Source organism: Silurus meridionalis, chromosome 28 (genome assembly GCF_014805685.1).
Source record: "Silurus meridionalis isolate SWU-2019-XX chromosome 28, ASM1480568v1, whole genome shotgun sequence".
Lineage (NCBI taxonomy): Eukaryota > Metazoa > Chordata > Actinopteri > Siluriformes > Siluridae > Silurus > Silurus meridionalis.
The window spans coordinates 15,184,830-15,207,106 of NC_060911.1; the positions used below are offsets into that span (position 1 = coordinate 15,184,830).

General features: G+C 40.0%; 2 protein-coding genes across 3 annotated transcripts in view; one reads left to right on the forward strand and one right to left on the reverse strand.

Annotated features, from left to right (window-relative positions):
* Positions 1-4,127: 4,127 nt before the first annotated feature.
* LOC124381621 (macrophage mannose receptor 1-like) overlaps positions 4,128-22,277 on the reverse strand; it is a 40,802-nt gene continuing 22,652 nt past the window's right edge. Inside the window, exons 3-8 of one of the 2 annotated variants that reach the window (XM_046843409.1) lie at positions 16,989-17,165; positions 7,017-7,062; positions 6,031-6,411; positions 5,379-5,723; positions 4,652-4,746; positions 4,128-4,419 (exon numbers count right to left, since the gene is read on the reverse strand). In XM_046843409.1, the coding sequence (XP_046699365.1) occupies positions 4,312-4,419; positions 4,652-4,746; positions 5,379-5,723; positions 6,031-6,411; positions 7,017-7,062; positions 16,989-17,165 (1,152 nt within the window). In that variant the 3' untranslated portion in view covers positions 4,128-4,311. The remainder of the gene's footprint in view (positions 4,420-4,651; positions 4,747-5,378; positions 5,724-6,030; positions 6,412-7,016; positions 7,063-16,988; positions 17,166-22,277) is intronic. The other variant, XM_046843410.1, reaches the window with a different exon arrangement.
* Positions 18,121-20,824, forward strand: LOC124381641 (C-type mannose receptor 2-like). Its single transcript, XM_046843454.1, has 5 exons — positions 18,121-18,172; positions 18,382-18,727; positions 18,971-19,312; positions 19,506-19,606; positions 20,033-20,824. Exons 2-5 carry the CDS (start codon positions 18,493-18,495, stop codon positions 20,132-20,134), a joined length of 780 nt encoding a protein of 259 aa, XP_046699410.1. The 5' UTR covers positions 18,121-18,172; positions 18,382-18,492; the 3' UTR covers positions 20,135-20,824.

The following is a 22,277-nucleotide window of genomic DNA, read 5'->3' on the forward strand; positions in this document are numbered from 1 at the left end:
CCAGACTTAGACATCATTTAAAGACTCAGGAAACCTGAGCAGGTGTTTGGATTTAATGAGCTGATTAGAGTTAAGTCTCCTATATTCAACTTTTCCACAATATTCTCATTTTCTGATACTGAATTTTGGCTTTTCATTAGCTGTGAGTCATAATCATTAAAATAAAAATAAAAAAATACTTGACATACATCAGTCTGTGTGTGATGAATCTATATAATATACCAGTTTCACTTTTTATTGAATTACTCAAATAAATCAACTATAAATCAATTATATTAATTGAGATGCACACACATATATATATATATATATATATATATATATATATATATATATATATATATATATATATATATATATATATATATATGTATATATATAAGCAAAGAAGGCTGTGTTGACCTAAATAAAGGTCGATGCATTTGAATGTATAAATACTACACATATCGATACTATATAAATACTGTATAGAAAAAGCAAATATTGCCCAATATTCATGCATTTAATTTATTTATTCACTTATTTATATATAGAAAATTAAGTAATATTTCGTCCTTCACAGACTCTGTTCAACTTGTACAAACGAATGTTTTCAAGACTGACAACATGGCACCTCAAAAGTTTCCCATTAGCACTTTGTGGAAAAAAAAGGTCAGTCTCTTTTACAAAAAAAAAAACTATTTTTGCCTTGTCACCCATGAATATGACATTGGAACAAGTTAAAGCATATTGTGAACTTTAAGAAAAATGCCTTTGCAGAAGTAGAAGATGGCTTAAATAATCACAATGATGATTTGCTGGTGAGTGTGAAGACTTCCATGGACATTCTACAAAACATATTCTGAATAAAAATCTGGATTATTTCAAGAACTATTTGTAGCGGTCCAACATGAACGTGACGAGAATCCCTGATAGGCTGGAGGCTTTAGGCTTATTTAAATTAATGACTGAATATTTTTAATGAACTGCTGGGGAAGGACTTTTTTGTGAAACATCTAATTCCTTTACATGACCACTAAGTCAGACCTAAAGCCACTAATGCCACTACAGCCAAACAGACCAAACCAAAATAGATTTTTTTTCTTTTTTTTATTCTTTATGTCCTGTCTCCACCCATGTCTTGTCATTGGTTGATTACCTCACATGTCCTTATCGTCAGCTGTTCCCATTTATCTCCATTTATCCCAGTGTTTCCATTGTCAGGTCATGAGCTATTGTTTAGTGTTTGCCATCTAACTGTCCCTTTCTTTCACATTTTAGTTCCCCGTTTTTACTCTTTCCCAATTTAGTTTTTGCTCAAATCTTTTTTTCTATTTAATGAATCAGTCTTTATTCTCCTTTATATAGGAAAATACAACCCCAATTCCAAAATATTTGAGATGCTGGTAAACGTAAATAAAAACATAATGCAACGATTTTCAAATCTCATGAATGCATATTTTATATTTATATTTTATATTTTTATTTTTAAAAACATTTTTATCACAAGAGATCACAGGAAACAAACAGATAAACTGAGGAAATGAACCTGATTTTAAGGAAAAGATAAAACACCTCAAAACACAGTGGGGGCAACAAAAGGCTAGAGGACAGAAACTCTCAGAAGTAAAGATATATTCAGAATATTTCTCAACATGAAAATCTCTCATAATCTACAGTGAATAATATCATAAAAAAGATTTGGAGAATAGCATTGAAGCCTAGTCCTCCAAATCAGAGTAACATTACTGTGTTCATGGGGGAATTTTGTTGCTTTGACAGTTTGGCTTGGCTGAAAGATATACTTTTATTTCATTATACAGTGCCCTCCACAATTATTGGCACCCCTGTTTAAGATGTGGTCGTGGACTTCTAAAAATTCTCCTTTTTTTTAAAACAACATAGAACCCAAATGCAAAAAGAGAAAATCCAACCTTTCATTTAAGTACATAACTTTGGTGGTAAAAAAAATCATACATTTAGAAAAAAAAAAAAAACTTGAAATCATGTGTGCCACAATTATTGGCACCCCTAACAATTCCTCTGAAAAATTAATTATTTTTTTTTTAATATATTTTTCTGTAGTTGCTAAGGTTGGTCAGGGTATCTAGGGACTTTTAATTAGTAATTCATGATTTCCTGTGTCCCTGGGGTATAAATATGACGTGACACAGAGGCCTAATTCTCTTACCCATTTGTCAACATGGCAAAGACAAGAGAACACACCATTCAAGTAAGGCAGATGTGTGTCGACCTTCATAAGTCAGGCAATGGCTACAAGAAAATAGCCACTCGCCTTAACTTGCCGGTATCTACAGTCAGAGGAATCATTAAGAAGTTTAAAACAACTGGAACAGTGACAAACAAGGCTGGAAGAGGTCCCAAGTTTATCTTGCCACAACGCACAGTGAGGAGGATGGTAAGAGAAGTAAAAAAATTTCCCAAGCTCACCGTCACAGAATTGCATCAAAGAGTGGCATCTTGGGGTCACAGAGTCTCCAAAACAACCATCAGACGCTCTCTACATGCCAACAAGCTGTTTGGGAGGCATGCAAGGAAAAAGCCTTTTCTCACTAACACTCACAAATGTAAACGTCTGGAGTTTGCTAAGCGGTACTGGGACTTCAACTGGGATCGTGTGCTTTGGTCAGATGAGACTAAGATTGAGCTTTTTGGCAACAAACACTCTAAGTGGGTCTGGCGTAAAACAAAAGATGAGTATGCCGAAAAGCACCTCATGCCCACCGTGAAGTATGGTGGAGGATCTGTGATGCTGTGGGCCTGTTTCTCTTCCAAAGGCCCTGGGAACCTTGTTAGGGTGCATGGCATTATGAACGCTTTGAAGTACCAGGATATTTTAAATAAAAACCTGATGGCCTCTGCCAGAAAGCTGAAGATGGGTCGTCATTGGGTCTTTCAGCAGGATAATGATCCAAAACATGTGGCAAAATCTACACAAAAGTGGTTCAGCAGTCACAAACTCAAGGTCCTCCCATGGCCATCTCAGTCCCCAGACCTCAACCCAATCGAAAACCTGCGAGCTAAAGAGAAGAGTGCATAAGAGAGGACCCAGGACACTGGATGATCTAGAAAGATTGTGCAAAGAAGAATGGTCAAAAATCCCTCTCTCTGTGTTCTCCAATCTTGTGAAATGTTATAGGAGGAGATTAAGTGCTGTCTTGTTGGCAAAAGGAGGTTGTACAAAGTATTAACATCAGGGGTGCCAATAATTGTGGAACACATGATTTCAAGTTTTTTTTTTTTTCTAAATGTGTGATTTTTTTACCACCAAAGTAATGTACTTAAATAAAAGGTTGGATTTTTCTCTTTTTTTGCATTTGGGTTCTATGTTGTTTTAAAAAAAAGGAGAATTTTTAGAAGTCCACGACCACATCTTAAACAGGGGTGCCAATAATTGTGGAGGGCACTGTATATTTTTTTAAAGATCAAAATTCCTTTGGGAAACCAATTTACCATTCAATCTCAAAAAGATTCCCTGGCAAATTAAAAGTTTTCCCCTCCTTAATCAAGTTTATTGTTTTGACCATCTGTTTTATTCAAAATCAATTGTAATGTATTGTTTCAGCATGGATTGTTCTATTTGTTCCCAATAAATGGATTTTATTAATATGGGACATTACAGGTCATCCTCTTTGTTTTTGAAGATGTTTCCATCTGACTGCACCCTCCAGGTCATTGTGGTGTTCTCCAGACATCTATTATTCTCCAGGGTTTGCTTGATCTGTAGTGCAGAATAAGTTTTAATTACTTAGGTTTCAGATGTAGCATATGACTACTTACATCAGATCTTTGACTACAAGAGACTGTAAATATCAATCAAATATCAATCAAATATTGCCCTCATTAAGTCTTAATAATCACCCAAATCTTGCCTGATTTTGACCAATGGTTATAGTTTCTTCAGAGTAGCTTTTACTGGTATTATGCAGCAACATTTCTACAAAATACTTACCACTTCCAGAATCATCGACTGTACATCAGGTTCAAAGACACTTCCATCAGACTTCACCTGCAGTCTCACTATCTGCTGTTTTATCACAGGAGAATTTTTAGAAGTCCACGACCACATCTTAAACAGGGGTGCCAATAATTGTGGAGGGCACTGTATATTTTTTAAAGATCAAAATTCCTTTGGGAAACCAATTTACCATTCAATCTCAAAAAGATTCCCTGGCAAATTAAAAGTTTTCCCCTCCTTAATCAAGTTTATTGTTTTGACCATCTGTTTTATTCAAAATCAATTGTAATGTATTGTTTCAGCATGGATTGTTCTATTTGTTCCCAATAAATGGATTTTATTAATATGGGACATTACAGGTCATCCCTCTTTGTTTTTTTGAAGATGTTTCCATCTGACTGCACCCTCCAGGTCATTGTGGTGTTCTCCAGACATCTATTATTCTCCAGGGTTTGCTTGATCTGTAGTGCAGAATAAGTTTTAATTACTTAGGTTTCAGATGTAGCATATGACTACTTACATCAGATCTTTGACTACAAGAGACTGTAAATATCAATCAAATATCAATCAAATATTGCCCTCATTAAGTCTTAATAATCACCCAAATCTTGCCTGATTTTGACCAATGGTTATAGTTTCTTCAGAGTAGCTTTTTACTGGTATTATGCAGCAACATTTCTACAAAATACTTACCACTTCCAGAATCATCGACTGTACATCAGGTTCAAAGACACTTCCATCAGACTTCACCTGCAGTCTCACTATCTGCTGTTTTATCACAGGTTTTACTGTGGGAATCACAACACAGATACAAATACAAAAACTTTATCCTTTTTGTACAAAAAGTTAATCCTACTATTATCCTTGTGGTCAATTTGATCCCATTCAATGTTTAATGTCCTTGTAATTTGTAATTGAATTCCTTTAATGTCAAAATTGTGTAGCATCCATGTTCTCTTGGGTCAATTTGGCCTCAGGTTCTTTGAACTTTGTAAAATATAAATAATTTTTTCAACACATTCTGAGAAGAAAGATGGGCATTATATGCAAGAACCAGAGAGAGGATGAGAACTTTAATGTTTCCTGCATCGAGGGGGAGTCTAGGTGCTCTTCAGGCTCTCACTTTTGGCTCTCGCTTTTAATTGATGCTCTTAACTGATTAGTGACTGTTAGGAAACTGAGAATAATAATCAAAGAATAATCAAAACTTTCGTCAAAAACATGCTGGCGAGTATGTTGAAAATACAAATAATGAGCCTATTTGATAGGTTCGATTTTAAAAATAAGTTGTCTTATAAGTTGTCTATGCAGGGGTTAGAATTCATTGTGCATTTAAAATCGCCTCTGTTCAGTTTGAAAACCCTATTATTTAAGATAATCATAAAGACATTTGACTGCTCATTCGTTCTGGTAGACTTACTGGTGTGACACATGAAAAAGTGCAGGTTGGTGCAGGTATCATCTTCAAACAGCGTATTATGCAGTCCACAGTTCTCATGACTATAGTAATTATTGGGCTGTCCATTAGCCCACTGGAGATTAGAAATGTTTGTTCCATCTGACCATTTCCAAGTGTCTCTATAAAAGCCAATCCAGTAACAAATACTGCTCATTACTGATGCTAGCTGTGCTAACAAGTCGTTGTCTGTGCTGTTGGTCACCGTGGCCAAATCTGTGTGAAATGTCCGGCAGTAAGTCTGAGCGCCAGACCAGGTCAACATCGGACTAGTGACACCAACAAACCTGTCAGCGCCACTGTTAGTACCTATAAATTAAAATAAACCAATTAACAAATAAAGCTAAATATGTGCCTGATGATTAATGAAAACAAAAATGTAAAAAAAGACAATTTTAACAATTTTTCAATATTTAGTTTTTCAAATTCTGTTTCAAGAAATAGAATACATTACTACAATTTTCTTTTTATGACAGTAAAAACTAGCTAAGGTGGTTGATGCTTTTAAAATGATGTCATTCTCCCTACAGTCAGCACACACTGTTAATGTGTTGGCATTCTCATTAGCAAGTATACATGGATATATACACTTATATAAATCAGCATACAGACTCACCATTGTAGCATATGAAGGGTCTCAGATCATAGCAGTATGCGTCCCACCAGTATCCGTCGTTGTTTATTATGCCACATGATTCCCGGGCATGGTTATTATCTGGGTCTCCAGAACCCCACTTTCTAAAGGTGGTATTTTGTAATGGGACTTCATTAAACGACCAGCGCCAACTGTTGATGTCGTTGTAGAGTCCGACCCAGAAGGGAGCTTTTATGTTTTGGCTTGTTATTAGTTTGTTTAACCGTACCCAGTCATTGTCACTTTCTATAGTTGCCAGATCAGTGTACATCACCCTGCAGTAATTCTGTGCAGTGGACCAAGTCACCGGCGTCATGATGAGATAATACTTGTGAGTAACATTTTGCAGGATTGAATTGACAACTGGGACAAGACATGTTGGTGATATATTTTAAAACCTATTATACACATGCTTTCATAACATGATGTTCACAAGCTGCACTGATTTGCTGTAACAATCCAATAATAGTAATCACATGAATTTGCAGTAAAAAATGCTACTCAACATTATTGTAAATTTCACACCTGACCAAAAATATACTGTTATAAATCAGATACTGTTTATTGCTAGAAATCGCTCTGGCTAGCATTAGCATCACACCACTGCAATAGCAGTGAACATACTGATCAAAACAAAGATTCGTCTTTCCTGTTCAACAAAGTGCTCCATTATTTAGATGATCATTTGTAGTTAGCCTTCAAAATCAAAATAAATAGATCTCATCCAACAATTTTGCTGCAAATTCTATGTTTTGTATTCATGATTGTAACACATAGAAACACTACGATCCAAATGCATACAATGTAACAAACGCTTACAATCCGATCATGTACTGAAAATCCTAAACATACATAATAGTAAACACATATACATTAAACGCATGCAAATTAAATTAAAAAGTAAAATAAATTTGAAGTATTCAGTTTAATTGATGCATATTTCAACAAAATTACTAAAATACACTTACCAACAATACTGAAAAGAAAAAGCAGGGGCTTCATGATGATGAATAGCTGTGAATAGAAAAGATAATGTATTTAAAACAATGATAATTTTTTTGTTAGATCTCAAGGACTTTGCTAAAACAGATGCCAATATGAACTTAGTATTAAACAGTGTATTGTGCTCTATTACTACTAAATTGCAATACCAATTATGTTCACTAGAGGGTGTATAATTTAACTGATGTAAAGAAGTGTCAAAGAAAAAGTGAACGAAATAAAAAGAATCAAGAAATGCCAGGCTACAGCTCTGTTTTGCTTGCTTTATTTTTGAATCTTCCAACATAACAATTGGTGACGAGGCTATTAGGATAGTGCCGCTCTCTCTTTAACTTCCAGAAGTGATTCTGGAATGCCCAGACAAACAAAAACTTTATGCATGGGAAAAGTTCTTTCAAAAATACTAGCTTCCTATTGGGGGAGAAGATTTTCCCACCGAGAGAAAAAGAGCCCTGCTGATACTCTTACTGCCGTTACATACAACAGTTATTTTCTCCTAAGCTGAGCATCGTTTCACAAAGAACCTGTGGATGAGTCCACTGATCCATGCGCTCCATGAACTAATTAAAACATGTGCTTTTGGAGATACTGAGCATGGAATGATCCACGATCAGATTGACACATTAATGCCCCAAATTTGCAAAAAGCTGCTACTAGAGCCCGATTTAACCATTGAAAAGACGAACTATTTCAAGAGGAGTTGAAGCAGCAGTAGCAGATTCCAAGGTCATATCCAAAGGGCAAACAAAACAAGTGATAACAGAAGCATGAAAAGGTCCAAATGTAGAAAAATACAAAACAAGAATGAAGTTCAATGAGGACAAGTGTGCGAAATGATAAGTCCTGTCGTAGAACTTGTGGAAAAGTCAGACATTTCTCAAAGGTGTGTAAATCGGACCTACACAGACAAAAGACCTGCACTATTAAGTTAATGGTAGATACAATAGAGGGTCTGGTGTATGGATTCTGAATTTACAGCAACACATCTAAGAAGAAAAGGGAAAAAAATTTTCTGAGAAAATACCTCCATGTGGTCAGCTGACACTGCATTATGATGTCTAATGAGGGTCTTTTGAACTCAGCTGTTTCATAACTAACACTAATGTATTCCAGGTAAAGACCCAATTCAGATGAGATTATTCCATGATTAGTTTAACATTGTACACTCTTAGAATTGTTTATATCACAGAGGAAAAAAAAACATTTCAGTAGAATAAACTGAGAATAATTTATCATTGCAGCACACATCTTGCAGTATATTAGCAACCAAAATACATATAATATAAAAAGAAATGATAGCTTATTAAACAACGTGTATTCTGAAATGATTTCAAAATGAACGATCTAGTAATGCTGCCCTCGTTTTGTATTTTTTGACGAGAACCAGTTTTTATTTTCATGCTGATGCTTTATTTCAATTTGTCAGGCACTAGTGAAGGTTAAGATCTGCATAAATTTGTGTAAAACAATTTTCACTTCATCCTTAGAACGTCAATGGGTGCTGGTAGTCACCACCTGGAAAATCCGTTAAAACGTTAATTTCAACTGACATTTTTTTTTAGATTGGTTTATATTACGTTTTTAGCTTTTAGCATATTGTCTCTTTGAAAGATATACAGTAGTTGCATTGCCTTACTTTGCGTTGAAATGTTGCTAGGAGCACTAGCTGAATCTGGATGAGAAATGTGAAAAAGCGTATCACACCTGAATGCTACTTTTAGGTTATGGATGCAGAAATAACCAAAAAAAGAAAACTAAGACAAACTAAGTAGAGAAGATGAAGACTGGATGATTGAATGGAAAGTCTCCCTGCACACATTTTTGCTCAACCATTTGGTTTTTAACTCTTTCTGTCTAACCCATCCCACTAGAGACTCCAACCAATCAGATGTCTTTACGACAATATGAGACTAGTTTTGCCTTTTTCTTTTTTTTGCACGTCACCTTTTGGGTAACGTACATGACACTTTCCTGCTCTGACTTCTTACATTGAATTACATCATGCTGTTAACAAATCCAGTCCAACAGCAATCATGATATCTAATGTCCAGGTCCCTGATAAACAAAATGTAATGTATTTGCTCAGATAGGCGACTATTATTGCATTAATAGAAAACAATATGTATAGTGGTTAAATGTTGGTGCCCCGCATGGCAATATGGGTAACAATTTTCAAGATGCTTTATGTGCAATACTGCATTTAGTCACAAGGTGGAAGTAGAGAACAAAGCAAATGACAAAATAGTTGCGGAGGATTCTGCTACAGGCACAACTCTATTATATTCAAAACGTTATTAAAAAAAGAAAGGACACACAGTTGTGCAAGGATTGCAATAGATTAATCAAACCGATTAATACAATACGACAAAATAATTTAAATATCCACAACCATTGTTTCTCTCCTGCAGTGTTCCAATAAAACATTTTTATATATTTCAACTGCACAGCATTTAATTAGGGTTTGCTGACAAAATTCATTGCTTGTTTTGGTTGTTTTAAGCAGTAATCCCACCACATTTGGGAGCAGTGGTAAGTCTTAGTTCATTTTTGCTCATTTTTGTTTGGTCTTCTATGGTTTATGGTTTCCTAAGTTGACCCCAGCATTCTCCAGAAGACGAAGAATTCCATCAAGCTGTCAAAGAAAAGTCAAAGAATAGGAAAAATGTCATGAAGATGAGCCCAGGGCCAATAAGATATGCTGTTTTCCATGCCCAGGACATCATAAATGCTTTTTCAAGAATGTTACGGTTTGATAGCCGTGAGACAAGACCTGCAAGACAAACTGGCTGCCATAGGAGAGAAAAGGGTGAAGAAAACTTTATAATGCATGCATTTTCACTGATTTCTTTGAAGGATTTACTATCTGTAAATGCTGACCTCTGTTTTGTCCTTGAGAAGGTTAAGATGGAAATCAGTCTGAGAAAGTTTTGCATGACATGTTACAACAAGGTCAGTTAAGCTCCTTAAGGAATATAACCACTGTACCACAAATGTAATTTGACTGATTTCTTCACCTACCTCTCTGGTCATCATAAAGTCTTCTTACCTTGATTAAGATTACATTTCTAATGTGGCAAAAACATTAACTCTGTGTTCTACATGTCGCTTGAATTACGCATTCTTTCTACAATGGACATCACACAGTGTTAAAATATATATATATATATATATATATATATATATATATATATATATATATATATATATATATACTGCATATTCTTTATGTTGTACTTGTATGCTGTTTTGTTTTCTGTCCAGTTCATCCCACTCCAGCATGATGGGGTTGAAATATGGAGACAATGCTCTCCATTCCATGATTTGAAGCCTACCATCTTGTTCTTTTTCTTGGGCAGGTCTGACACAGCCCGAAGGTATGTTTTAGGTAAATTCTTTGCTATAGGAAAAAAAACGAATTGGTTTACTAGGCATAAACCAGATGGCATTGCATGGTGCTGTGATAGAATTTTTGGTTCAGGGTGCGTTTAATTAATGTTTAATTGATGTTCCTTGGCTTTACCACTATAATAAAGGCCTTGGGTAGGCTGGCAGGCAGTTTCAAAGTTTTACCCAAGTTTCTAATTAAAATCTACCTGATTCTATTGTCTATAATATTTACCAAGATACATTTATAGCATTTGCAAGACACTCTTATCAAGACTTATCTTAGTTATTCCACTGAGCAGTTGAGGGGAAAAAGGCTTTCCTCAAGGACACAACAGTGGCAACTTGGTGGTATAACAAAACGACCATCATTTCACCAAATAGACAATACCCTGACACCTCTTACACACACACACACACAAACACAAACACACATATATACAGGTAGAGATAATTTCTAATTTATAGTGTTACAGTCTCAGAGGGAGAACTCACGCACTGCTGATGTCATATGTACCAACCAGTTCTCTTTTCGCCACCTCATATCTGCACTGTTTATGGAACAACAAAAACGCTTTGGGAATGCCCCGTGTTGTCCATGCTCTGAATCACGTGTAAAATCCGGCCAATAGGCAAACCATATCATGGGTGGGCAACGACGCATAAACCAGGAAGCTACAAAATGGTTGAACAATGGTAGCGACATTAGCTTCTGTTATTCTGGTAAGCGCTTTTTGTGTAAATCTGTGCAACATGGTGAGGCAAACAAACTTTCGCATGTGTGTCCCTCCTTGCCCCCGTTTCATTACGGGGGGAGACACACATGAGCTGTGCGTTGTTTGTCTGGGAGTGGAGCATGCTCAGTCGGCTCTCGAGAGAGACGATTTTCCGTTGTTGTAGTCGGTTTGCTATTCGCACTCTCCGCTCCTGGAGATCACTCTTCAAGGCGAGTGCTCTCCCTCGTGGCTCAGGTCCCAATCTCACCGAGGCGAAGCGGTGCAGAAGGTCATGGGGCTCGCAGGCCGACCTAGCAGAAGGCATGGAGATGGATGAGTCCTCTCCGGCTTTCCCTGCTGGGCCGAGCTCCCATTTCCCATGGAAGGTATTCGCTGCAGCGTTGTCTTCTCCCAGTGCTCGCGACGCAGAGCTTTGGGTCTCTTCCTCCATGTAGGGAGAATCTTGGATGCTAGCGAGCCTACGGCTCCTCACAGCATGTGCTGCTCGAGGAGCTCCAGGAGGTAGTGACGCAAGCCGTGTCCAAGCTAGAGCTAGCTTGGCCGGGTGAGAAGCTGAAGGCTGAAGGCTCCGGTATTGTCTACTAGGCCGTTAAAAGCCACTTTGGCCTTAGTGGATACGGCTTACGTGGAAGTAGGCCAGGCTGCAAGCTGCCTCCACACTATGAGTGTGTTGCAAGCATACCAGGCTGACCTGCTTTTAAAGTTGAAATAGGGTTTCAGCTCTGGGGCTGACAATATTAAGGAGTTGTGTTATGCGGCTGACAACCCTTAGGGCCACCAAGGACATGGCGCGGGCCATGGGTCAGTCGATGGCAGCCTTAGTGAGGCATATGTGGCTCACATTGTTGAAGATCTCCGACAGGGACAGGGCTTTTCTGCTGAATGCCCCGATAGCTCCTTCTGGCCTTTTAGGCGATGCGGTTGATGCGGTCGTTGATAGGTTTCAGGAGTCAGCAAAACAGACGGCTGTGTTTAAGTGGTTCCTCCCTTGCCGCTCTCTTGGGGCTGCTCAGTGGGCACAGCCCCAGCCCGGTGCAGCTGGGAAGCGCAAAGCCCATGAACAGAGCATTGCCACCTGGACCCCGATGGGAGGGCCTAAAGGCCCTAGGCGACGCTCTAGGCCCAGTTCGAACCTGAGGTGGTCCTCTTGTGTAAAAAACGGGCCGTGGTAAAGTGCGCGGTGCCCGTACCTCCTCGTCACCACCAGGAGGCCAGGCTGTTAGCTACGCCACATTTACATTTACATTTGCGGCATTTAGTAATGAATAAATCTACACTGGTACGCAAGATTACAAACTAAATATAAATATAACTCGAATTCTACAAACTTGGAAAGTGCTAATTTAGGTATTTCAGGAAGAGGTAGGTTTTCAGTCGTCGCTTGAAGATAATCAGGGACTCTGCTGTACGGACATCTAGGGGAAGTTCATTCCACCACCTCGGTGCCAGAACAGAGAAGAGCCTTGAAGTGTGCTTACCTCTCATTCTGAGAGAAGGAGGTACCAGTCGAGCAGTGCTGGAGGATCTCAGACAGCGTGGTGCAGTGCGAGATGTGATGAGGTCACTGAGGTAAGATGGTGCTGGTCCATTTTGGCCTTGTAGGCAAGCATCAGTGTTTTGAATCTGATACGTGCAGCTACTGGAAGCCAGTGAATGGAGCGCAGCAGTGGGGTGGTGTGGGAGAACTTGGGCTGATTGAACACAAGTCGTGCAGCTGCATTTTGGATCATTTGTAGTGGACGAATAGCGTTCAGGGGAAGACCTGCCAGCAGAGAGTTGCAGTAGTCAAGTCTTGAAATGACAAGAGACTGAACAAGCACCTGGGCAGCCTGTATGGACAGAAATTGTCGAATCCTTCGGATGTTATAGAGAAGAAATCGACAAGAACGAGCAACATTAGCGACATGTGGAAAAAAAAGACAGTTCATTGTCCATAGTTACCCCAAGGTTATGAGCAGTGGCTGAAGGGGAGAGCAGAGAGTCATGAAGTGTTATTTGGAGATCTTGACCTGGAGATGAATCACCTGGGATGATCAGCAGTTCTGTTTTGCTGGGTTTGAGTTTTAGTTGGTGAGCACTCATCCATAAAGATATGTCTGACAAGCATGCTGAGATCCGATTGGAAGCTGTGGTATCTGATGGAGGGAAAGAAAAGATGAGTTGAGTGTCATCTGCATAGCAGTGATAAGAAAACCCATGTGAGTATATGACTTCACCAATTGAGTGGGTACAGAGGGAGAAAAGGAGGGGACCAAGTACAGAGCCTTGTGGGACACCAGTGGTGAGTCTGCATGGGGCAGATGTGGATCCTCTCCATGTTACCTGGTATGAGCGACCTTCCAGGTAGGAAGCAAACCATTTCCATGCTGTTCCGCAGATACCAAGGCTCTTGAGGGTTGACAAAAGTGTCAAATGCTGCTGAAAGGTCCAGGAAGATAAGTACAGATTACAGCTTGGCTGACCGAGCAGCATGCAGTTTCTCAGAAACAGCCAAAAGGGCCGTCTCTGTGGAATGTGTCGCTTTGAACCCAGACTGGTTCGGATCATGGAGGTTGTTCTGTGAGAGATAGACAGACGGTTAAAAACAGTGTGTTCCAGAGATTTAAAAAGAAAGGAGAGACGTGATACCGGTCTGTAGTTGTTGATGTCTGATGGATCCAGAGCAGGTTTCTTCAAGATAGGAATGACCCTTGCTTGCTTGAAGGTAGTTGGTACATAGCCAGATGTTAATGACCCATTGATGATTGTGGAGATGAAGGGCAGGAGATCTTGCGTGATGGTCTGGAGCGTAGTTGAAGGGATTGGATCCAAAGGACAGGTGGTGGGATTGCAAGATCGGATGACTTGCAGTATCTCAGCTTCTGTTAAGGTTGAGAAGCTTGACAGAGACATAGTGGATTGTTGGCTGTGTTGTGTAGTCATTGTTAGAGAGGAAGTCAAGGTCTGGCAGATTTTCTTAATCTTCTCATCATAGAAGGAGGCAAAGTCATTAGCAGTCAGGGAGGATGGAGCAGGTGCAGCAGGGTGGTTGAGTAGAAAAGAGAAGATGTTGTGAAGCTTACGAGGATCTTGTGCAGAGGCCTCAAGCTTTTCCTTGTAAAAGGCAGTTTTGGCAGAAGTCACCTCCAAAGAAAATTTGGTCAGGAGTGCACGGTAAGATGAGAGGTCAAGTTGTGATTTTTTCCACTTCCTCTCTGCAGAGCTGGGCTCTCGTCGACTGCTGCGCAAAACTTCCGACAGCCACGGTGTTGGACAAGAAGACTTTTTGGGTCTTGTAGACAAGAGGCAAAGGAGGTCCATGGTTGAGGAAAGAGATGAGAGGAAGGAGTCTGTAGCAACATCTAAGGGTAGAGAGGAAAAGGAGTCAGGGTCAGGAAGAGATGAAAGAGTACAGGAAGTTACAGTGGAGGGAGAGAGAGTGAAGGTTAGGACGGATAAAAGACACATGTAAATTATTTTTAGGTTGAATAGGAAGAGTGATTAAAAGGAAACCAGGTGATGATCAGAGATTGGAAGTGGAGTGGCAGTCATGTCTGTAGCTGGAGTAGGGTGGGTGAAAACCAGGTCCAGGACATTTCCTCCCTTGTGTGTTGGAGGGCAGCTGTTAAATGTCAAGGAGAAGGTATTCAGAAAAGGCAAGAGGCAAGATGACTGAAGTTTGTCGGATGGGAGGTTGAAGTCACCAAGAACTGTCAAAGGGGTGCTGTCAGAGGGGAAAGTACTGAGGAGCGTGTCCATCTCTTCTAGGAAGTCTCCAAGGGGACCAGGAGGGCCGTAGATGACAATGATGAAAAGGTTGATTGGAGAGGTAACTAAAACTGCATGAAATTCAAAAAAAGACATGGTTAAATGAGACAAAGGGAGAGGTGTGAAACACCATCTCCATGATAAAAGTAGACCTGTACCACCACCTCTACCAGTTTCTCTTGGTGAGTGAGAGAAAGCATAGGCAGAAGACAGAGCAGCTGGTGTAGCAGTGTTCTGTGGGGATATCCAGGTCTCAATAAGTGCCAGAAAGTCAAAGGTATAGTGGGAAGCCAAGCCTGTGATTAGGTCAGCTTTCCTTACAGCAGACTGACAATTCCAGAGCCCACCTACCACCGCTGTTTGAGATTGAGACAACAGGGGAGGGTAGATGAGGTTACTGGCGATGTGACATCTGTTTTGTGGATAGGAATGTCTGTGTCTGTAAGAGATGACTACAGAGATGAGTTTGAGGCACATGACTGATCTCCCAGTTTAAGATCAAATGTGTTTTAAAAAAAGAAAGAAAAAGTACAAATAAGACTTTCTAAAAAACACTAAGAGTTACTGGCTTTAAGGGAGCTACCTACTTGTGGGGGCTACCTATAGTCTGTAGCGGAGCACCTTCAATATAAGTGAGTAAGCCCTGCCCACAATTCACACCTCAAGTGAGACTGAAACTACCCTTGATTAATCACCTGACCAAACTAATAAGCACAGACCAACACTCTAGAATCAACTGAGTTAAATAGATATACAAAGTTAGAATCCTACCTTACCATAAGAGAGTAGATTCAAGATAGAGCTAAAGCACACTGAAGATTGAGCTGGTTACACTGGTTCAATGCCACTGGATGGTTTCAAGGCGAGCTCTTTGTACCTTGGATGTATGGAGAGAATGCACGTTCCTGTCTCAAGGCCACTCCGCCCAAGTTCGGTGGGACAAGCTACATCGTTCATGACACATAAACTGCTTGGAGATGTTGGCTGTGCTTTTGGCACTCTAACACGTCCTCCGAGACCTGAGAGGTCACCACGTGCTGGTCCGTGCTGGTGGACAACACGTTGGTAATCTTGTACATCAGCCGCCATGGGGTCTCTGATTTTGCCCCCTGTACAGGCTGGCCTGCGGGAAGGCAGGCTGGGAAATGTAGGCTCCACCCCGAGGTGGTGGTGCAGATATGGCAGAGGTATTACAGAGCCCAGATAGATCTGTTTGTGACTCGGGGGACCGTGCACTGTCCCCTCTGGTTCTCTCTCTCTCACCCAGTCCCACTGGAGCTGGACACCATGGTGCAGGCGCGTCCAAGGCTTAGTCTGTACACCTTCCCTCCCATCGTGCTGCTCCCGGGAGTTCTGGAGAGAATCCGCTAGGATGGATTACGTCTCCTCCTGGTGGCACCTTGTTGGCCGGGCAGACCGTGGTTTGTGGACCTGCTGTCCCTCCTCGAGGGACCTTCTTGGGAAATTCCTCCCAGGAGAGATCTCCTCTCGCAAGCTGGGGGAACCCTGGATCACCCCTGCCCAGAGTTGTGGAGGCTATTGCCCTGTTGCCCCTGAGGGGGTGCAGTTTCTAGTGGCTGGTCTCTTTACTGAGGTAGTTGGGACCATCCTCTATTACAGAGCTCCTTACATGAGGAGGTTGTATGCCACCAGATGGCAGCTGTTCTGCACGTGGTGTGAGCACCACCGGTTAGACCCAGTCAACTGCCCGGTTGGGTCGGTTCTGTAAGTCTTGCAGGAACAGTTTGCTATAGGGTTGGCCCCGTCCACCGTTAAGGATTACATGTCCGCTATCGCGGCTTATTGTACCCCACCCGCGGCGGCAATCACAAGGGAAACACCCTCTTTTGACCCGTTTCCTGCGCGGCACCCGGAGGCTGAGATCCGGGATACGATCCAGAGTGCCTGTGTGGGATTTCGCCTCAGAAGCTAATGTCGCTACCATTGCTCAGCTGTTTTGCACCTTCTTAGTTTTTACGTGACGTCGCCCGGCAATGCATGGATAACGGGGGTGTTCCCAAAGCGTTTTGATGCAGCGTCTTATTTCCTCAGGGAACTAGGTTTACATACATAACCTAGAGATGGATTCGCTTTTGGGGCAGGTGATGAGTTGGTGTGGGTTTGGCACTGCACATTTGAGGTGGCAATTTTTTGTACTGCCACAATGAGAGCAGCATCCTTGTTGTGATGTGTCTGGTGTAGAGAAAGTGCCTGATGCAGCTCACATAAAGCAGTACCCATGTCCACCTAAAATGGAATATAAACAGCACTAATTATGGGCAAGGTCAAATTCAGAGGAAGGTAAAATATGGATTATTTGATGGTCATGAGATTCAGGTTGGGTGTACATGACCATTTTTGAGGAACAATGCTTACACTGTTACACCAGCTGCTGTTTACCATCAGATGCACTACACCTTAGTTCTGTACATGTGCAACATTAAGAAGAACCTTGCTAACTGGATGGTGTGATCCACTGAGTTCACCCATGTCTTCGCAAATGTGTAAAGTAAATGTATTTAAATGATGGTAGTAAAATTTGTATTATTATTCTTTTAATTTTGAAAGTTTTTAGAGGAATTATTTTAAAGATGTATGACTTGGATGGGCTGACCGTATGTTCAAGGAGAACCAGTTTGTATTTACATGCATGTAAATCTGTCTAGTCCAAGAAAAGGTTACAATGGAAATCAGTCTCCATAATTTAAATGATCCACTGCTATGACTTTTTTTTCTGTACAAGATGGTTTGACAATGTCAGTTACATTTCTATAGAATGCTTATTCAAGCTCTGGACCAAAGTTCAGGGAATACAATTCATATCCAAATCTTTCAACTTTACATCTAAGGTAGGTTTCAGAGTTACTTATGTGATTTGATTGCTTTCTGATTCTTGTTTCAGTTTATTGTTTTTCACTGTTTACGATATTGCAGTTATGTCTATCTCTTAGCATACATTTTCAATACTTTTGTATGGTGTCTGTCTGAAAACATGGCAAAATGTATGAGAGAAGTTAATAAACACTTTGTAACTATAATTACTGATTATTGCATTTAAACATAGTCAACAGTTAATAATTTTACTTTATTGCTTCTTTTAAATTGAATCTATTTGTCACTAAAAAATTTTTACTTTTTATTATATGCGTGTTAATAAACCTCTCCAAACACAATGTAACTTAAAAAAAAAATGTGTTTGCATAGCTCTCCGAACATCATGAAGTTGGATCTGTTTCTTCTCCTTTGTCTCAGTGGTGAGAGCTTCTATTAAAAAAGAAAAACTATTTTATATATTGCTTATTTTACAAATTTCTTCATTTTCCTGGTATTTGTAAAACTAACATTAGTTTTATCTCATAACATACTTAATAATGAATACATAGTGTGAGTAAACAAAAGGAAATACTTGCTAACAGGTGTTGTGCCAATCACCTTCTCTGTTCTGCAAACTAAACCTGGCCAGTATCTCATCAATCAGAAATTGTCATGGTCTGATGCTCAGAAGTTCTGCAGGACAAAGTACAGTGACCTGGCTAGGGTAAAGGACTTTAGCGTTTTGGCAAAGCTAACTAATATGGCAGTAGATAGCGGTTTAACATCATGGCGCATATGGATCGGACTGTACAACGACCTTGACAGTTGGCGCTGGTCTTTTAATGACCTCTCACTGTCGAGTACAAACCTAACAAATTGGTACTCTGGACAACCTGATAATTACATGGGGCATGAAGCATGTGGAGGAATCTATGGTGCTGGGTACTGGGCAGACTGGGACTGTGCAGGACAAAGATCCTTTATATGCTACGATGGTGAGTAAACACACTGAATAAATTTTTTTTGTTTTATGACATACACAGCATTTTACGAGAATACGGAAGAACTGACACTATAAAAAAGTGACAGAATTTGCAGAAAGATTGAAATTGCCAGAAAACACTGCAGGGTCTAATGACAAAATCTGTTGAAATAATGAGCAATAGGAGTAATATAAAGTAAATGAATACAAATTAATCATTTTCTGTTTGTTTGTTTTTTTACTTTGATTTTTACAGCTGGTAACAGTGGTGCTGACAGATTCATAGGTGTCACTAATCTTCAGCTCAACTGGTCTGAAGCTCAGACTTACTGCCGAACATACTACACTGATTTGGCCAGCTCCCTCACCCAGGCAGACAATGACCTGTTAGCACAGATAGTGTATGTCCAGGGCTATTCCTGGTTCGGTCTGTATCGGGACACGTGGAAGTGGTTGAATGGAACAGTGGCATCAAACCTTCAGTGGAACCCTGGGCAGCCTAATAATGCTAATCCCCAAGAGAACTGTGGGATGTTGCAAGACAAAATGATGGGTGATGAAAACTGCAACAGCCTACACTACTTTTTCTGTGAAATCAGTAAGTGATCTTTCAATTGCTGTCTGTACATGAAGATGAAACTATTCTATTAGAAATTATACACAAATATGCACTGTAAGGTATGCTAATGGATAGTAAATTTGTTCAATATTTTAATATATTCATTACAGTTTTCAGTTCACTTTGGATTTAATTATGATATTATTATTATTATTTATATTGTTTTTCATAGTTCCACCAGTAAGGCAGCAGATCATGAAAATTAAGGTGTCTGATGTCAAGTCTGATGGGAGTGTGTTTGATGCTGCTTTTCAGCTGTCCATTTTGGAGCTTGTGAGTGAACTTTATACTCTTATCTATGATATATTGTTATGTAATGTAAGTTAGGGGCTTATGTCAATTGAAAGACGTTTGGGTGGTGTACAGGGATCAGCATGTTCACTTTGATTGCTTTGCAGCTTGGAATCTCAAGTACAGCATGCTTTGATGCTGTGTGTGTAATTCATTTCTATCAAAACCACCATTGGGCTACAGTAGCTCTTATAAGGAATTGAGCCAGACAGGTTAACCATAGCATCCCATGCTTATGGATGAGATTTGGAAGCCTATGTCCCTGCCACTGGTTCACCTGCTATCTTTTCTTAGAGCACTTTTACCAGCCATGATAAATCGGCTCTTGTCAAAATTCCCAGGTTCTAAGACTTTTCCTATTCAGTTAAAAAATTCTTATTTTCTTGTATCTTATGTATTCCATTTTAGGTGAAGAAGAAACTGTTGCAACATGACATGTTGGAGAACTCAACCGTGACCTGGAGGCTGCAGCCAGATGAAAAACATTTTTCCAAGAAAAAAAAAAAATAGAATGGACAAAACATTCATTGTAGTATTTGTTATTTATTACTATTGTAGCAAATGTAGGGTCTTAGTCCTGTACATTGTGCATCATACCATTTATTATATCCACAAATTACACCACATGCTTGTTTTCCAGCATAATTATCAGGCTTTTCAAAGCTCCAGTACTGAAAAGTAACATTATTCAGTTGGAGGTGTTGATATCATTGTACAATCCGACCCAGGCAGCTGTTCCTAGACCTTTGCTTGCTGTTACTTTCTTCATTTATAACCAATCAGTATCACTTTTCCTGCCAGGTCAGTGTACATCACCCTGCAGTGATTCTGTGCAACAGGCAATGACACTCTTGTCAGTATCAGGTCATAATTGTGAGGGAGAGTTCCAAGGAAGGATACAGTAATTAGAAAAAGACCCATTTTAAAAGCATTTTAATTTATAAAACACAAAGATACTTTACAACACTGTTCAGCAACTTGCAAAGACTAGGCACCAAAGCAAGAGTTAGCACAAAGGACCCAAAGAATAGTCAGCTCAGACCAACATACAGAATAATGAACAAATTCTTTATAATATTTTATCAGAAAAAGACAAGTTGCAACAAAGAACTCCTCATCTATTTGTGTTTATCTACCTATAAGATGTTAAATAGTTAAACATTGTAAACTTACACTGTTTATTATTTAATTAAATATATTATTTAACTGAGTGTTTCCATTTGACACATTTATTCATTAATTTATAATTTTTACCAGAATCTATATATCTTTATAAAGCTGTTCTGTTACACTGTTAATAAATACAATTTTATATAGTTTGTCTTCTTGAAACAACTCAATTCCAAAAAAGTTGTGAGACTGTTTTGAGCCCAAGTACGACATGATATTAGAAGCGGGTGGAGTAGCCCAGGCTCCTCTGGTCATGCAGCCACTAATTTGCTGGTCATCAGAAGCTTTGCCTGAGTGGGGCCATAGTATGGGTAGTGCCAGGATGGCAAAAGGTGGGGGCTGGCATCCTGGATGGCCTGGATCCTGACAGGGTCCATTTAGATGTTCCCAGCTGAAAGCAGGTTTTCCTGGTGTGGAATTCACATTTTACATTGAGGAGTCTCTCCAAGACCTGACACACCTGCCGGATGTGTTCGTCCATTAAACGGGAGAAGATCAAAATATCATCTAGTTAGACAAACATGAAACTGTTTAGCATGTCTTGGAGGACATCATTGACCAGTGCCTAAAAGACGGCCGGGGCGTTAGCAAGCCCGAACGGCATAACAAAGTACTCAAATACCCCAGCCGGTCATTACATCACCCTCCCTGATAGGCACCAGGTAATATGTGTTGTGTAGATCCAGCTTAGTGGAAACCATGGCACAATGCAGGCGCTCGAACGACAAGGCCACAAGCGGCAGGGCGCAACAGTTCCGGACAGTGATGGCATTGAGACTCCATACATGCGCGTATGGATTTATCCTTCCTCTCTAAAAAAAGATGAACCCTGCCCCAGCTAGGGAGGAGGATGGTTGGATGATACCCGCTGCGAGGGACTTCTGAATATACTGGTTCATGGACGCCCTCTCTGGGGCTGATAACTGATACAGGTGGCCTCATTGGGGGGCTGGTTTCAGGAAGCGGCTCAATGGTACATAAAGTGTCTGAGAGGGAGGCAGGGAGGTGGCCATGGCTTTACTAAACATGGCCGCAAGGTCATAATAGATTTTAGAAACCGATGCTAAATCTGAGAGCTTAGAAGTGCCCAATCTGCCCAAATTCTTCCACAGCACCCCACTGCTGCGCTCCCTTCACTGGCTTTCAGTAGCTGCACGTATCAGATTTAAAACACTGATGCTTGCCTACAAGGCCAAAAATGGACCAGCGCTATCTTACCTCAGAGACCTCATCACATCTTGCACTGCACCACGCTGTCTGAGATCCTCCAGCACTGCTCGACTGGTACCACCTTTTCTCAGAATGAGAGGTAAGTATACTTCAAGGTTCTTCTCTGTTCTGACACCGAGGTGGTGGAATGAACTTCCCCTAGATGTCTGTACAGCGGAGTCCCTGACTATCTTCAACACTTAAAACACTTAAATTAGCACTTTCCTAGTTTGCTTTGTAGAATTCAAGAGTGATATTTATCGTAAGTTTGTAA

Bases quoted from the DNA above. Each gene is read 5' to 3' on its own strand.
- LOC124381641 (XM_046843454.1), top strand. From the start codon at position 18,493: ATGGCAGTAGATAGCGGTTTAACATCATGGCGCATATGGATCGGACTG. The intron at 18,728-18,970 runs GTGAGTAAACAC...TGATTTTTACAG, and splicing joins ATCCTTTATATGCTACGATG to CTGGTAACAGTGGTGCTGAC. The intron at 19,313-19,505 runs GTAAGTGATCTT...TGTTTTTCATAG, and splicing joins CTACTTTTTCTGTGAAATCA to TTCCACCAGTAAGGCAGCAG.